Source organism: Scyliorhinus canicula, chromosome 5, assembly GCF_902713615.1.
Source record: "Scyliorhinus canicula chromosome 5, sScyCan1.1, whole genome shotgun sequence".
In the NCBI taxonomy this organism is placed as follows: domain Eukaryota; kingdom Metazoa; phylum Chordata; class Chondrichthyes; order Carcharhiniformes; family Scyliorhinidae; genus Scyliorhinus; species Scyliorhinus canicula.
The window spans coordinates 119102674-119119628 of NC_052150.1; the positions used below are offsets into that span (position 1 = coordinate 119102674).

General features: G+C 51.4%; 1 protein-coding gene and 1 long non-coding RNA gene across 2 annotated transcripts in view; one reads left to right on the forward strand and one right to left on the reverse strand.

Moving 5' to 3' along the window:
• The first annotated feature begins 4709 nt into the window (after positions 1–4709).
• LOC119966210 (serum paraoxonase/arylesterase 2-like) overlaps positions 4710–16955 on the forward strand; it is an 88599-nt gene continuing 76353 nt past the window's right edge. The window contains exons 1-2 of the mRNA XM_038797546.1: positions 4710–4886; positions 8868–8938. Of these exons, the coding sequence (XP_038653474.1) occupies positions 4813–4886; positions 8868–8938 (145 nt within the window). The 5' untranslated portion in view covers positions 4710–4812. The remainder of the gene's footprint in view (positions 4887–8867; positions 8939–16955) is intronic.
• The window catches only part of LOC119966212, a 40685-nt gene continuing 32489 nt past the window's right edge, over positions 8760–16955 (reverse strand). Inside the window, exon 3 of the long non-coding RNA XR_005460696.1 lies at positions 8760–8965. This is a non-coding gene — a long non-coding RNA (uncharacterized LOC119966212). The remainder of the gene's footprint in view (positions 8966–16955) is intronic.

A 16955-nucleotide genomic window follows, 5' to 3' on the forward strand; every position in this document is an offset into this window, starting at 1 on the left:
TGAGCATTTGGCCTGTTGAGCTGGAGGCCATTTTCATGAATCCACTGGAAGACCTGTCTGAGGCCGGCAATGTGATCCTCGGGCGTTGTGGACCAGATGATCACGTCGTCCACATAGACTCCCACCCCCTCGATGCCCTCCATGATGCGATGAAATAGTTCGGAAGCTGATGATACCGTAGGGAATGCGGTTGTAGCAATAGCAGCCGAACGGAGTATTGAACGTGCACAGCTTCTGACTGGGCGTGTCCAGCTGTATTTGCCAGAAGACACGGGAGGTGTCCAGCTTGGTGAAGAATTTGGCATGAGCCATCTCACTGGTTAACTCTTAACGCTTCGAGATCGGGTAGCGCTCTCGCATGATGTTGCGATTCAGGTCTTTGGGATAAATGCAAATGCGGAGTTCACCAGAGGATTTTTTTATGCAGACCATGGAGCTGACCCAGTCTGTTGGTTCCGTGACCTTTGAGATGATGCCCTGGTCTTGGAGGTCTTGCAGCTGCTTTTTTAGATGATCCTTGAGAGGAGCCGGCATCCGGGACGGTGCATTGATCACTGGGATGGTGTTCGGCTTGAGCAAAATTTTAAAGCGATATGGGAGCATGCCCATCCCATCAAACACGTTGTGGTATTGTGTGAGAATGTTGTCTACCTCGGCCTGGAGATTCACATCGGGCGAAGCAGTCACCGGTGTCGAGGACATGGTGTGGACTCGCTGGACCAGATTCAGGAGCTTGCAGGCGCGAGCACTGAGCAAGGACGCTCTGTCAGGCCGGACGATATCGAATCGTAAAGTTGCCTTGATTGCCTTGTGAGATACCCCTAGCCGACACGATCCACTGGCAGCTATGGCATTGCCATTGTAGTCGAGGAGTTGGCATGCTGGTGGAAGAATGCTTGGTCGGTCACGGATGCTGTTGAGATCTGACTGCGGTATGAGGTTCGCAGACACGCCGGTGTCCAGTTTAAATTGGATGCGAGCCTGGTTGACTGTGAGGATAACACACCACTCATCATCTGGATCCACACTGAGGATCGAAAGGCGCATTGCAGGTGCAGTGGGGACCAGCTTGCATGTGGTTATGATGCCCACCCGATATGGAGATTCAAGGTAATCAGCATCGGGATCCGTTGGGCTGTCAGGATCAGAATCCTGCACGTCTTGTTGTACCGAGTGGACACTTCTACGCCATGTCTGGGACCGCTGGCTGATAATCGGTGGAGCGGACCTGCAGCAGGCCGCGTAATGCCCAGGCTTCCCACACTGTAGGCATCGCCGTCCTTTGGCTGGACATTGCTGCTTTAAATGGACGGATCTACAATTCGAACACGTCATAACGCTGATGTCAGCGCGTTCGTGCGCCAATGCGTATGTGCAGTGCGGTCGGCCGACGTACGCACCTGCGCATTAGGGTTTTCGGCCTTGTCGTCCACCCGGCTGTGGCGTACAGGCATCGGGACCCGGGAAAATGCGCAAAACGGCCACTCTCCTCGATATTCAGGCCTTGCATTTTTGCCTGATTTCCCTGATGTGGGAGTAATGATTCTTGGCATGCTCAAGGAGTACGCACATCTCGATAGTGACGGAGAGGGTGAGCTGTTTGATTTTGAGGAGCTGCTGCCGCAGGGAATCGGAGTGGACCCCGAAAACGATCTGATCCCGGATCATGGAATCAGCCGTCGAGCCATAATTACATGACTGCGCCAGGATGTGGAGATGGGTCAGGAAGGACTGAAAAGGTTCGTCCTTACCCTGAAGCCACTGTTGGAAGATGTACCGTTCAAAGCTCTCATTCACTTCAATGTCACAGTGGCTGTCGAATTTTAGCAGAACTGTTTGCACTTCGTCTTGTCTTCGTCGTCAGCAAACATACGCGAGTTGTAGATATGGATGGCATGATCCCCCACGGTCGAGAGAAATAGTGCGATCTTCCTTGAATCTGATTCTGCCTCGAGGTCGGAGACCTCGATATACAGGAGGAACTTTTGCTTGAAGATTTTCCAATTGGCGGCAAGGTTGCCGGAGATGCGGAGCTGCGGAGGAGGCTGGATCTTTTCCATTTCGCTGGATGGCCGCTTGCTGGTCGTTGCAGATTCACTCGAGGTAGGTTTGGCAGGATTAATAGCATTCTGGTACCATGATGTGTTAGGCAGGTTGGTTCGACGTTGACTGCAGGGAATCTAGAAACAAACATCTAACACTGGAGATGATCCAACACGGTTTTATTTAACTATGAATTGCTGTACATGTTCAGCTGTGGGTTGACACTCTACTAATCCTACTGATGACCTCTTACTAGCTCGACCAGACTTACTAGCTATCATATGGCAATAATGCCCACTAACTTGTGCACTCTGACTGTCTCAGTATCTGGGTCCCGAGAGAGAGAGAGAGTCTTAATGCCCTGTGGGCTTTATAGTGGTGGTGTCTTGTCTGGTGATTGGTTGTTCTGTGTTGTGTGTTCATTGGTCATCCTGTGTGTCAATCACTGCCTGTATTATATACATGAGTGGATATTATGACTCATGGCTGATCATATTGAATGGCTGAGTAGGCTCGATGGGCTGTATGGCTGTTTCTACATTCCTACTCCCACTGGTCGCAGAATTCAAAAGATGTAAGACAGGCAAAATAGCAAATTAGCAGAATGGCTGACTCAAAATGAGGTTTGGGCAGTCAAATGCACCAGTTTGAGTGTTGTAAAGTGGCCCCTATAAGGGGCGGTCGGTCATCAGGCACATGACCTACCCAGGGCCTATCAGATCAGAGCGCATGAGGCAATGGGAAGATAGCACACACCCTGGGGCCCGAGTTAGCGAGGATCCAGGAATCAAGGAGAAAAACCTGTTTTTCAACTCCTGTTGCTGTATTTAGTTTCCCCAGTTTTTAGTTCTAATAAATCACTTACTGTTGTTCAAGAAAGCTCGTTTGCAAGGATTCTCAGTATCCTTGCCAACATGTTACATTTTCACAGGAAACGTAATTCAGATAAAAGCAAATTGCTGCGGATGCTGGAATCTGAAACAGGAACAGAAAATACTGGACAATCTCAGCAGGTCTAACAGCATCTGTGGAGAGAGAAAAGTGCGAACGGGTGGGATTCTCCGGTCTCCGACCCTGTACTCTCATTCAGCAATCGGCCGGAGAATGCCCGTTTGCCATATTGGGTGCTCTACGCTGCCTGCCTGCTAGCCCCCCACCACCACCACCACCACCACGGTGGCCGATTAGTTCAGTGAGCTAGATGGTTGGTTTGTGTTGCAGAACAAGGGCAGCAGCGCGGGTTCAATTCACATACCAGCTTACCCGAACAGGCGCTGGAATGTGGCGACTAGAGGCTTTTCACAGTAACTTCATACTTGTGACAATAGAAGATTATTATTATTGTTTTACGCCAATTTTTCGGTTGTAAAATGCCACCGTTTCCACGCCCTGCGGGGTCAGGACAGAAACTTGGAGAATCCAGCCCCATGTGAGGAGTCTGGGTGACTGTCAGACCTGCTGTGGCTGTGCAATATTTTCTGCTTTTGACACAAGTTCAGACATTGTAATCAACCAATTCAGGCAGTAAATGCCGCTTACATATAAACCAACTAAGTGCTGCCAAGGTTATCAGTAAGAAGTCTTACAACACCAGGTTAAAGTCCAACAGGTTTGTTTCAAACACGAGCTTTCGGAGCACGGCTCCTTCTTCAGGTGAATGGAAAGGCTTGTTCCAGAAATGTTTATATAGACACAGTCAGAGATGCCCCGGAATGCGAGCACCTGCAGGCAATCAAATCATCAAAGATGCAGAGAGAGAGGTAACTCCAGGTTAAAGAGGTGTGAATTGTCCCAAGCCAGTTCAGTCGGTAGGCCTCTGCAAGTCCAGGCTTGTTGGTGGGGGCCGAATGTAATGCGACATGAATCCCAGATCCCGGTTGAGTCCGCATTCATGCGTGCGGAACTTAGCTATAAGTTTTTGCTCAGCAATTTTGCGTTGTCGCGTCTCCTGAAGGCCTCCTTGTAGAATGCTGACCCGGAGATCAGAGGCTGAATGTCCTTGACTGCTGAAGTGTTCCCCAACTGGAAGGGAACAGTCCTGCCTGTTGATAGTCGCACGATGCCCGTTTATTCGTTGTCGCAGTGTCTGCATGGTCTCGCGAGACCATGCAGACACTGCGACAACGAATAAACGGGCATCGTGCGACTATCAACAGGCAGGACTGTTCCCTTCCAGTTGGGGAACACTTCAGCAGTCAAGGACATTCAGCCTCTGATCTCCGGGTCAGCATTCTACAAGGAGGCCTTCAGGAGACGCGACAACGCAAAATTGCTGAGCAAAAACTTATAGCTAAGTTCCGCACGCATGAATGCGGACTCAACCGGGATCTGGGATTCATGTCGCATTACATTCGGCCCCCACCAACAAGCCTGGACTTGCAGAGGCCTACCGACTGAACTGGCTTGGGACAATTCACACCTCTTTAACCTGGAGTTACCTCTCTCTCTGCATCTTTGATGATTTGATTGCCTGCAGGTGCTCGCATTCCGGGGCATCTCTGACTGTGTCTATATAAACATTTCTGGAACAAGCCTTTCCATTCACCTGAAGAAGGAGCCGTGCTCCGAAAGCTCGTGTTTGAAACAAACCTGTTGGACTTTAACCTGGTGTTGTAAGACTTCTTACTGTGCTCACCCCAGTCCAACGCCGGCATCTCCACATCAAGGTTATCAGTGTTATTCAGCTGCTCAGCAGTTTGAGGCGGTCTGTGGGGGAGGAGGGAAAGGTGGGGGACGCCCTGCTGACTGATCGCAGAGCTGTGCCTGGCCATGGCGAAGCTGCTAAAAGTCGCTGTTTGCATCGGGATCCTCTCTGTGGTCGTATACCAGCTCGTGGATTTCTGGTAAAGTGGGAAAGCGAGAACTGAGGGGATTTGTTTTCCAGCTGGAGGGTTGGGAAGTTCTGGCCCCGCAAAGCGGAGCGTGTGAGGGCAAAGTGCCACCGTCAAAGCGGTGCAGGTAATCCCATTGTGGAAGGAGCCGAGTTACAGCACAAAGCTGTCCGCAAGCTGTCCCACCAAACCCTCCCCAACACCCCTCCCCAGCACCCCCTCCCCGTGCCCCCTCCCCAGCACCCCCTCTCCGTGCCCCCTCCCCAACATCCCCTCCCCGTGCCCCCTCCCCCAGCACCCCCTCCCCCCATATTCCCGCTCCCCCGCTCTCACTGTGTTCCCACTCTCTCCCCCCCTCCGTGTTCCTGCTGTCCCCCCATATTCCCGCTCTCACCCCACTCTCCCCATATTCCCGCTCCCCCGCTCTCACTGTGTTCCCACTCTCTCTCCGCTCTCGCTGTGTTCCCCGCTCTCGGTGTTCCCGTTCTCCCCCCCAACCCTCACTGTATTCTCACTCTCCCCGCTCTCGCTGTGTTCCCCGCTCTCGCTGTGTTCCCGCGCTCCCCCAGCTCCCGCTGTGTTCCCACTCCCCGCTCTCACTGTGTTCCCACTCTTTCCTCACTCTCGCTGTGTTCCCACTCTCTCCCCGCTCTCGCTGTATTCCCCGCTCTCGGTGTTCCCGTTCTCCCCCTCCCTCCTCGCTGTATTCTCACTCTCCCACGCTCTCGCTGTGTTCCCGCTCTCTCCCCCCCGCTCCCACTGTGTTCCCACTCTCCCCCTGCTCTTGCTGTGTTCCCGCTCTCCCCCTGCGTTCCGCTCTCCCCATATTCCCGCTCTCGCTGTGTTCCCACTGTCCCCCCCCCCGCTCTCTCCACCCCGCTCTCTCTCCCCCCGCTCTCTCTCCCCCCGCTCTCTCCCCCCCACTCTCGCTGTGTTCCCGCTCACACCCGGCCTTCGCTGTGTTCCCGCTCTCTTCCCCTCCCGATCCCACTGTGTTCCCGCTCTCTCCCCGTTCTCTGTGTTCCCACTCTCCCCATTCTCGCCGTGTTCCTGCTGTCCCCATTCTCGCTGTGTTCCCGCTCTCTCCCCATTCTCGCTGTGTTCCCGCTCTCTCCCCGTTCTCGCTGTTCCCGCTGTGTTCCCGCTCTCTCCCCGCTCTCGCTGTGTTCCCGCTCTCTCCCCATTCTCGCTGTGTTCCCGCTCTCTCCCCGCTCACTCCCACTGTGTTCCCAATCTCCCCCCTCACTCCCACTCTCTTCTCCCTGTTTCCACTCTCCCTCTCCTTGCCCCGCTCCCGCTTTGTTCCCGCTCCCCCCTCCGCTCCCACTGTGTTCCTGCTCTCCCCCCCACTCCCGCTCCCGCTCTCCCCCTCCTGTTCCCGCTTTCTTCCCACTCTCTCCCCCCGCTCCCACTGTGCTCCCACTCTCCCCCTCCACTCCCGCTGTGTTCCCACTCTCCCCCCACTCCCACTGTGCTCCCGCTCTCCCCCTCCACTCCCGCTGTGTTCCCACTCTCCCCCCGCTCCCACTGTGCTCCCGCTCTCCCCCTCCACTCCCGCTGTGTTTCCGCTCTCTCCCCCCCGCTTCCATGTGTTCCCGCACTACCCCACGCTGCCGCTGTGTTCCACTCCCGCTGTGTTCCCGCTGCCTTGCCCCCCCCGCTTCCGCCATGTTCCTGTTCCCCCCCGTGCTCCTGTTGTGCTTCCGCTATCCCCCCGCTCCCGCTGTTCCACTCCCGCAGTGTTCCCACCCACCCCTGCTCTCGCTGTGTTCCCGCTCTTCCCCCTTCCCACTCCCGCTGCATTCCCGTTGCCTTTCCCCCCTCTCCCACTGTGTTCCCGCCCACTCCGTGCTCTCGCTGTGTTCCCACTCTTGGGGGAGCACGGTAGCATGGTGGTTAGCATAAATGCTTCACAGCTCCAGGGTCCCAGGTTCGATTCCCGGCTGGGTCACTGTCTGTGTGGAGTCTGCACGTCCTCCCCGTGTGTGCGTGGGTTTCCTCCGGGCGCTCCGGTTTCCTCCCACAGTCCAAAGATGTGCGGGTTAGGTGGATTGGCCATGCTAAATTGCCCGTAGTGTCCTAAAATGTAAGGTTAAGGGGGGGTTGTTGGGTTACGGGTATAGGGTGGATACGTGGGTTTGAGTAGGGTGATCATTGCTCGGCACAATATCGAGGGCCGAAGGGCCTGTTCTATGCTGTACTGTTCTATGTTCTATGTTCTTCCCCCCTTCCCACTCCCGCTGTGTTCCTGCTGCCTTGCCCCCACGCTCCTGCTGTGTTCCCGCTCTCTCCCCACTCCCACTGTTCCACTCCTGCTGTGTTCCCGCCCACCCCCTGCTCTTGCTGTGTTCCCGCTCTTCCCCTTCCCACTCCCGCTGTGTTCCCGCTGCCTTGCCCTCCCCGCTTCCGCCGTGTTCCTGTTCCCCCCCACTCCTGTGTTCCTGCTCTCTCCCCGCTCCCGCTGTGTTCCCACCCACTCTCTGCTCTCGCTGTGTTCCCGCTCTTCCCCCTTCCCACTCTCGCTGTGTTCCCGTTCCCCCCTGCTCCCGCTGTGTTCCCACTCTTCCCCCCTCTTCCCCCCTCTTCCCACTGTGTTCCCGTTCCCCCCTGCGCCCGCTGTGTTCCCGCTCTTCCCCCTTCCCACTCCCGCTGTGTTCCCGTTCCCCCCTGCTCCCGCTGTGTTCCCACTCTTCCCCCCTCTTCCCACTCCCGCTGTGTTCCCATTCCCCCCCCTGCGCCCGCTGTGTTCCCGCTCTTCCCCCTTCCCACTCCCGCTGTGTTCCTGCTCACCCCCACCACTTCTGAAAAGACAGACATGTTGCCAAGCTTTACATCTGAACACATCAGGACGAATGGCAAATTTCAAACTATCTCAACAGTTTATACAGTACTACCTGAGAAAAGGATGCTGTCTGGTAAATAGACTCGGATTGGCTGGTGATGCCGTGGTGAAACTATTGGTTTTCCAAGTTGCTGAGTAATTGATGAGCAGCACCAGCCTCGAACTTCTCTTTGCAGAAAATGGGCCCCATGCATATGAATTGATGTCACTTGTAGCTTAAATGACCTATATTGAGCTTGACTGATTATGTTAAGTTGCTTTGTAGTGTAGCTATTAGCACTCCAGATTGTTCAGAAACTAATTTGCTTTGGGTTTTCCAAGTGTGGGCTGGTTTTAGTATGGTCTGTATTCTGCCTACATACTTTGGTTTCATTGGTTATAACAAGGGGACCATTAGCCAATTATTTTCTTGCATGTTGACTTATTTTGTAATATATTCAATATTTGCTTGTAATTTGAACTTTGGGAAACAAGTAACTAAAACACAACCTGCATGTGGTTATTTGCTCTTTTGTGCAAATTCCACTGGTTCAGCTGCTATGTAGGAAATGGAAGAGGGAGAATCACTAACATTGAACACCTTAATCCCAGCTGCTTCCTCCTGACCAATGTCTATTAAGTAACATTGTACATTATGTCCATTGTTCATGAATGAAAGATGAAGTTTTTAGAATTTTTCACTATATAGACATTTGATGTCTTAAGTGACCTATTAGTTTCCTGCATGATATATTTAAATAGCACAATCTGGAGATCATAACTGAGAACTATTGCTCCATATACAATACTAATACTGGCATGCATTCATTTTTCATGGCAGGTGAATTGAACAGCACATCAAATGGAATTTAGCTTATTTGACCTATACCCAGCACTCTTGTTACAATCCCTGGAGAGACCAAAGGCTTTAAAAAAAAAATCAACTTAAAGTTAATAGTTGCATGGATGATATAACAAGATTTCACATTTTAAGACATTTACTGAAACAGACTAAAAATGGTATTGACTAAACAATATTTTTGTAAGTAACTTGTATTTTAAACTGCAGAACAGAATGTTTAACACAACTCCAATGCAGCAATAAATTGAAAGTCCATGGCAATATATTTGAACAGATTTTTAAATTGATGTTGTTTTTCATTTGTTTGCAGCAAATTGATGGGTGTATTCCGAGAACTGGTTCCAATTGAGCCTGGTAATTGCCATCTGATTAAAGGAGTTGGTATGTAGTTCTGTTATTTACTTTCACCTGTAAAAAGAGAAATTGAAAGGTAAAATTTCAAGCAACAAACATGGATTGTTCCAAAATAATTGGTTTGGCTTGATGGGTCTCATACAGATTGGAAAATGTAACAGTAGTTAGCAATAACTGTTTTGAAAAGACTGTTCCCAAGCAGCATCTGCACAGACAGTCATACACAATAGAAAATAAGAGGCAAGGAGAGTTTATGGGAGTAAGTTAGATACCAACTGGGATTTTCGTCTTGCCCCCCACCCCCCACTCTGCAGCATCTTCTGCAGCTCGACAGTGGCCGGCAGCAGGACCTTCTTGTCTTGCTGTTATCAACAGGATTTCCCATTAACTTGCCGCTGGGAAATCCACGCAGCAGGGGTGTGCTGTTGGCTGGACCGTCAAATCCCTCCAGAGTGAACAGGCGGAAAATCCAACCGACCATACAAAGGAGAGGGGAGCTGATTAGGGAGCAAAGAAAGGAAAACTTGTGGAAACAAGGGGCGCGATTCTCCGCTCCCCACACCGGGTGGGAGAATCGCGGGAGGGCGGGGCGAATCACGCCACGCCACCCTGGCACTCCCGCGATTCTCCCACCCCCCCCCAAAATGGCGTGTCGCGTTTTGCGTGACGCCGCTCGGAGAATCGCCGTTCGCCGTCTTTCACGGCGACCGCCGATTCTCCAGCCCGTATGGGCCGAGTGGCCTGACGAACCCGACCGGTTCACACCGGCGCCAACCACACCTGGTCGCTGCCGACGTGAACAGCGCGCGACAGGTAAGTGTGGGGCCTGTGGGGGGCGGAGGGAGGATCGAGCACCACGGGCGTGCTCATCAGATGTCTGGCCTGCGATCGGTGCCCACCGATTGTCAGGCCGGCGTCTGTAAACAACGCACTCTTTTCCCTCCGCCGCCCCGCAAGATCAAGCCGCCATGTCTTACGGGGCAGCGGAGGGGAAGACGGCAACCGCGCATGCGTGGGTTGGAGCCAGCCAACCTGCGCATGCACGGCTGACGTCACTTAGGCGCCACCGGCCGCGTCATTCTCGGCGCGCCGCTTTGACGCAAGCGTCAAGGCCCAGCGCCCGAGATTCGCACACCGCCGCTCCTAGCCCCCCGGGGGGAGGGGGGGGGGGGGAGAGAATAGGGGGCGAGGAGCAGCCTCCGATACTGGAGTGAAACACTCCGGGTTTCACTCCGCGTCAGCTGTTTCTCTCCGCTTCGGAGAATCGCGCCCGAGGTGTAGCGAAGTGAGCACATTTTGCCCTTCTTGAATACAGAATGGTATCAATGTTACTGTAAAGGAAGGAAATACTAGAGAAATTGAACTAGATAAAGATACTGGAGTTAATTAAGTTGGCACGGTTCAAAGTAGGAAAGTCACTGGGCCCAGACAGGAGGCATCTGAGATTGCTGATGGAAGCAAAGGCGGAGATAACAGAGGGTCTGCCCACCATCTATTGATCCTCCTTGGGAGTAATGCCGCTTTTCAAAAAAAAAAGATAAGCCAATCAGCCTGTCATTGATGATGAACAGAAGTTTAAACAATAAACTGAGACAAAGTTTCACTTAGAAAAAAATATAGGTTAATAAATAATGGCCATTGTGGGTTTATTAAAGGTTAACTGTGTTGGGCCAACCAGAGTTTTTTAAAGTAAGAGCATTAATGAAGGTAGTGAGATTGATGCGCAAATAGTCTGAAATTACATTCAATAAAACACCACATAACAATAGACTTGTGAGCAAAATTGAAACCTATGAGATAAAAGGAAAACTGACACTGTGATGAATGTAGGAAATTGTTGTATTATATTTTATATTTTCTTCTAATGTTTTTTTAAAACCCTGGTTTAAAATACATAGTATGTCTGCTGTGATAAAGGGATCATAGATAAGGTAATCATTGATTCTAACCATTTACTTGTTTACAGAGAGATGGCCAATGGAATATTGTTTATGTTTAGTTTGTAGTTTTGCAGGATTTAAAAAAAAAAATCCAATTCTTGGTTACAAAGCCAATGTGCAGATTGGACAGGGCAAGCACTTAAGCCGTTTCATTGCTTGCTCCAAAAACAAATAAAATTCAAATTTAATCCAATACGTGGTCTCCACAAGAGAGAAACACAAGATCCAAGTTGACAAAACAAGGCATCGCACTTCATCTTGGGTTTTTCTTACATTTGATCTTGGCCAAAAGGCTGAAAGTCTGACAATAGAACATAGAACAGTACAGCACAGAACAGGCCCTTCAGCCCTCGATGTTGTGCCGAGCAATGATCACCCTACTTAAACCCACGTAACCCGTATCCCAACAATCCCCCCATTAACCTTACACTACGGGCAATTTAGCATGGCCAATCCACCTAACCTGCACATCTTTGGACTGTGGGAGGAAACCGGAGCACCCGGAGGAAACCCACGCACACACGGGGAGGACGTGCAGACTCCACACAGACAGTGACCCAGCCGGGAATCGAACCTGGGACCCTGGAGCTGTGAAGCATTGATGCTAACCACCATGCTACCGTGAGGCCCCAAGACAGAAGGATTTTCAGGTTGTTCCTGAAAAGGTCTTTCTCTAAAGGTCTGCACAGAGAAGCAAGTAACCTTGATTGTTAACTTTATTTATAAGTGGCATTTGAACTGCATTGGGTTGGTAATTGGAATATACAGTGGCATGTGTATATAGTGAGGTAAAGTTTTTCCTTTTATTTAAGAACTGTTTAACTGTTAATTGTAAAACTATTTCCTTGCTGATGTGGTTAATTCTGTGTTTAAATTGAAGTTTGTTTTGGGTTCAATTGTATGGAAAATTTGAAAATCAAAAGTTAAAGGAGATGCTAGGAGTGCAGGTTAATGATGAGGTGGTTTATTACCAGAAAATAAAATGGAAAAGACAGAACGTGTGAAAGTAATATTGCACCTAGGGAATAATATTGCACAAGTAGGGAAATTTGGTATTAGAAGAAACCTGAAAGCTTTGTGTCTGAACAGAAGAAACTTGAAGATTGTTTCTTGGAGCAATATGTTGTGGAACGAGCCAGGGAGCAGGCTTCTGGATTTGATGTTATGCAATGAGGAGGGGTTAATTAATGACCTCATGCACAAAACATTCAGAACAAATTAATGAACTAATAGCGCAAAGAGAGACAAAGGGTTATGATTTGGTGGCGATTACTGAGATATGGTTACAAGGAGACCAGGTCTTGGGGTTGAATATCCAAGGGTACTCTGTATTTCAGAAGGATAGACAGAAAGATAAAGGAGGTGGTGTAGCTTTGCTGGTAAAGGAATGGATCAGTGCTGTAGTGAGGAATCATATATCGACACTGGAGATCAAGACGTGGAATCGGTCTGGGTAGAATTAAGAAATAGCAAAAGAAGGCCCTGATGGGAGTAATTGATCAGTCCCCAAACATTAGTTCTGCAGTGGAGCACAGTATAAACCAGGAAATATTGGAGGCTTTAAGAAAGGTACAACAATAATCATGGGTGATTTTAATATGCATCAGACTGGATTCATCAAATTCACAAGGGTAGCCTTGAGGGAGAGTTCATTGAATGTATTAGAGATTGTTTCTTGGAGCAATATGTTGTGGAACCAACCAGGTAACAGGCTTCTGGATTTGATATTGTGCAATGAGGAGGGATTAATTAATTACGTCATAGTCAAGGATTCTCTAGAGGGAGAGTTATCATAGCATGATAGAAGGGCCTGTACTGCACTGTAATGTTCTATGTTCTAAGGTTGCTGAAAAAAAGTAATTAAAAAGAGCAAAGGTGACTTCCGGTTGCGGCTATGACCAGCTAAGTCGCACATTTGGCAGCTCCTGCGACAGAGGTGTTTAAGGGCCGATTGGAGGGCCCCGACGGTACTGTAAAGACGAATCCCGGTGGGGGAAGGCTCCCTGAGGAGAGTGAGACCAACTTTATGGTCGGTACTCGGAGTGGGGCGACAAAAAAAGCGGCAGCAGCTCCCCGAAAAAAGCGGGGGAAGAGGACCAAAATGGCGGCCGGTGGCGCACTAGAAGATTGGAGAAAATGGGCGGAGGAGCAGCAGGCCGCTCTCCTCCGGTGTTTTACGGAGCTGAAAGTGGAACTCTTAGAGTCTATGAACGCGACGACCACAAGGCTGATGGGGGCCCAGGCGACCCAAGAGGCGTCGATAAGAGAGCTGCAGCAGGAGATGACTGCAAGGGAGGAGGAGGCCACGGTCCTCGTGGGAAAGGTGGAGGTGCACGAGGCACTCCACCTGAAATGGCAGAGCCGCTTTGAGGAGCTGGACACTCGAATGAGGCGGAAGAACTTGAGGATCCTGGGCCTAGCAGAAGGCCTGGAGGGGCCTGATCTCCCGAAATATGTAGCGGAGATGCTGAGCTCCCTGATGGGAGAGGGGGCCGGTCCATCGCCTCTGGAGCTGGAAGAAGCATATCGGGTCATGGCTAGGCGGCCTAGGGCGAACGAGCCCCCGAGGGCGGTGCTGGTGCGATTCCAGCGTTTCTGTGATCGGGAGAAAGTGCTGAGGTGGGCCAAGAGGGAGAAAAGCAGCAAATGGAGAATTCGACGGTGCGGATATATCAGGACTGGAGTGCGGAGGTGGCAAAGCGGCGGGCCCGGTTTAACCGGACGAAGGCGGTGCTGCATGCAAAGAGGATCAAGTTCGGAATGCTGCAGCCAGCGCGCTTGTGGGTCACCTACAAGGACCAGCACCATTACTTTGAGACCCCAGAGGAGGCATGGACTTTTGTTCGGGAGGAAAAGCTGGACCTGAACTAGAACTTGGGAACGCCGGCGGTCGAGGCCGCCCGAGTACCCTTGACTGAGCAAGTGGCCCATGTCTTTCTTAGGCCAGGTCGGAACTTGGTTAAAGTTGATGGATCGTTTGGTTTCTTTGAAACTTGTGTTATGGGGGGTTTCTTTGTTCCTTTTTGTGTGTCTCTTCCCGTTGCCAACTTCCCTTAATTATTGTTGTTGTAGGGGGGGCTTTTTTACTGTTTTTTTGATCTGTTCTTTAAGGGTTATGGTTACTGTTCTGTTCGATGGAGGGTGATGGTTAAATACGTTATTATTGGGTAGTTATTTAGTTATGCAGGCATAGTTATGTATTCATGTATTTATTTGAGATTTGTTATTTATATTGTTATATTGTTAAGTTGGGGAGGCGGGACGGGGGGGGTGCAAGTTGGTTATGCGGGTTTTCTTTTTCTCTTTTTTCTTCCTCTCGTTTTAAGGGGGCTTTTTTATGGGCTTGGATGGGGACGGGGGTGGAATTGAAGATGGCGGGGTAGGGTGTGGCCGGGCGAAAGCGCGGGCTTTCCCCTGTTTCCCGCGCGCGGGACGGAGGAAGGGGGAGGAGAGAAGAGTGGGGTGTGGCCAGCAATGGCGGCTTTTCCCGCGCTGAAGCGGGGTCAGAGAGGGATGGCAAGGGGGGGGGGGAGGCCCCTCCCCCCCCACATCGGGAGGAGTCGGAGTGTGGCAGGGGCAGCCGGGTCAGCGAAAATCAGCTGACTCTCGGGAGTACGATGGTGGATACACCGCGGCTAGGAGGGGTCCTAGCCGGGGGGGGGGGGGGGGGGGGGGGGGGAAGGGGGGTTAGGGGGGGATACCGGGTTGCTGCTGGAAAGGCCGAGGACGGGAAGGGAAGAACGGGAGGAGAGAGGGGGGGGGCCATCGCCATGGGGAACGGGTCAGAAGGGGAGGGTCGACCCGGGGCGAACAGGGGACAGGACATGGCTAATAGACAGGGGAAAGGGACAGGTCGCTCCGCGACCCGGTTGGTTACTTGGAACGTGAGGGGGCTGAATGGGCCGGTCAAGAGAGCAAGGGTTTTTTCACACCTAAAGGGACTGCAGGCGGATGTGGCAATGTTGCAGGAGACTCACTTGAGTAGTAGTAGACAGGTGGAAGGATTTCCCTTGCTTCCCGATAGAGGGGTGAGTGATAGGGTGCTGTCAGGGGTCTGGGTCGGAGAAGGGAAGGTCTCGGACATCTACAAAATAATGCAGGAGGTGGAGGAGGTATCGATAGAGGAGCTGAAAGACAAGTGGGAAGCGGAGCTGGGAGAGCAGATAGAAGATGGGACATGGGCGGATGCCTTAGAGAGGGTCAATTCGTCGTCGTCGTGCGCAAGGTTGGGCCTCATCCAATTTAAGGTGCTGCACAGAGCCCATATGACGGGGACTAGGATGAGTCGGTTCTTCGGGGGTGAGGACAGGTGTGTTAGGTGTTCGGGAAGCCCTGCGAACCATGTACATATGTTCTGGATGTGCCCGGCACTGGAAGAGTTCTGGGAGGGGGTGGCGGGGACGGTATCGAGAGTGGTGGGAACCAGGGTCAAACCAGGGTGGGGGCTAGCGATTTTTGGGGTTGGGGTGGAGCCAGGAGTACAGGAGGCAGGTGAGGCCGGAATATTGGCCTTTGCGTCCTTGGTAGCTCGGAGAAGGATCTTGATTCAGTGGAGGGACACAAGGCCACCAAGTGTTAACACCTGGTTAAACGACATGGCAAGCTTCATCCAATTGGAAAGAATCAAATTCGCCCTGAGAGGGTCGGTACAGGGGTTCTTCCGGCGGTGGCAGCCCTTCCTTGACTTTCTGGATCAGAGATAGGAACTGGAGGCCGAAACAGCAGCAACCCGGGGAGAAAGGGGGGGGGGGGGGGAAAGGAGGGGGGGGGGGGGATAGCAACGAAGGGAGCACGTCAGCGGGGGGTCGCGGGCAACGACTGCCCGAGGCCATCGGCAGAAAGGGAAAAACGGTTTGGTTGCTAGACTGGTAGCGCGGGGGGGGGGGGGGGGGGAGGGTGGGGGGTGCGCGCGGGGGAGGGCGTGGGGAGGATTTTCCAGGGGGGATTTGTTGTGTTATAATTTAAAATGTAGTAGGGGTAAATGTTTGTATCGAAAAATTTCAATAAAAATTATTTAAAAAAAAAAAAAGAGCAAAGGTAAATTGTGAAAGAAAACTGGCACAAAATATAAAAAATATAGCAAAAGCTTCTGAAAGTATATAAAAGGGAAGAGAGTAGCTAAAGTGAATGTGGGTCCCTTGGTGGATGAGACTGGGGAGTTAGTAGTGGAGAAGGCAGAAATGCCAAATCAATATTTTGCTTCAGTTTTCACGGTGGAGGACACTAGTACCATCCTTTATAGGAACAGGTAATGCAAAGGTAATAGAAAGGGTGGAACCTGGAAAAATCATCACCATAAGGAACAAATACTAAACAAACTATTGGCATTAAAGGCAGTCCAGTCCCCAAGGCCTGGAGGCTTACATCCTGGGGTCTTAAAGAAAGTGGCAGCAGAGATAATGGATCCATTGGTTATAATATTCCAAAATTTCCTGGATGCGAGAAAGGTTCCAGTGGATCGGGAAAATGCTAATATAACGCCCTTATTCACAAAGGGAGGCAGGCAGAAAGTAGGAAACTACTGACCAGTTAGTTTAACATCGGTTATTGGGAAATTGTTAGAATTCATTATTAAGGATGTAATAACAAGATATTTAGAAAAACACAATCCGGGACTTCCGGTGACGGCGGGCGGGAGGTGGCCATGCAACGGAAGGCCCCGTTCGGGAACGGCATTTTCGTGGCTTTAAGCCCGGTCCAAGGGTCCACGGAGGCATCAAAGGCACGGAGAAGGCGCAGAGGAGGCACAGCAGAAGAAGATGTCAAGGATCAGTAAGAAAACGGCCGTTAAAAAAGCAGCTGAAAGCCCATCAGGGAGTGGAGCGGTCACCATGGGGTCACCAGGGAAAAAGGAGGCTGGAGCACCAGGGGAGGCCGCATTGCTTAAGGCTGAAGAAATAACCAAGGTAATTGCTGCAGAATTCGAAAGGCAGTTTACAAGACACTTGGAGGCGATGAGGAAGGAGATGAGGGAGGTTTTGAGTGTGCTGGTGGAGGAGGCGATTTCCCCGGTGACGACGGCGGTGGCGAGTGCAGTGGCGGAGGTGCAGGCACAAGGGGAGGCACTGAAGGAAGTGGAGGAGACGGTGTTGCAGCACGGTGAT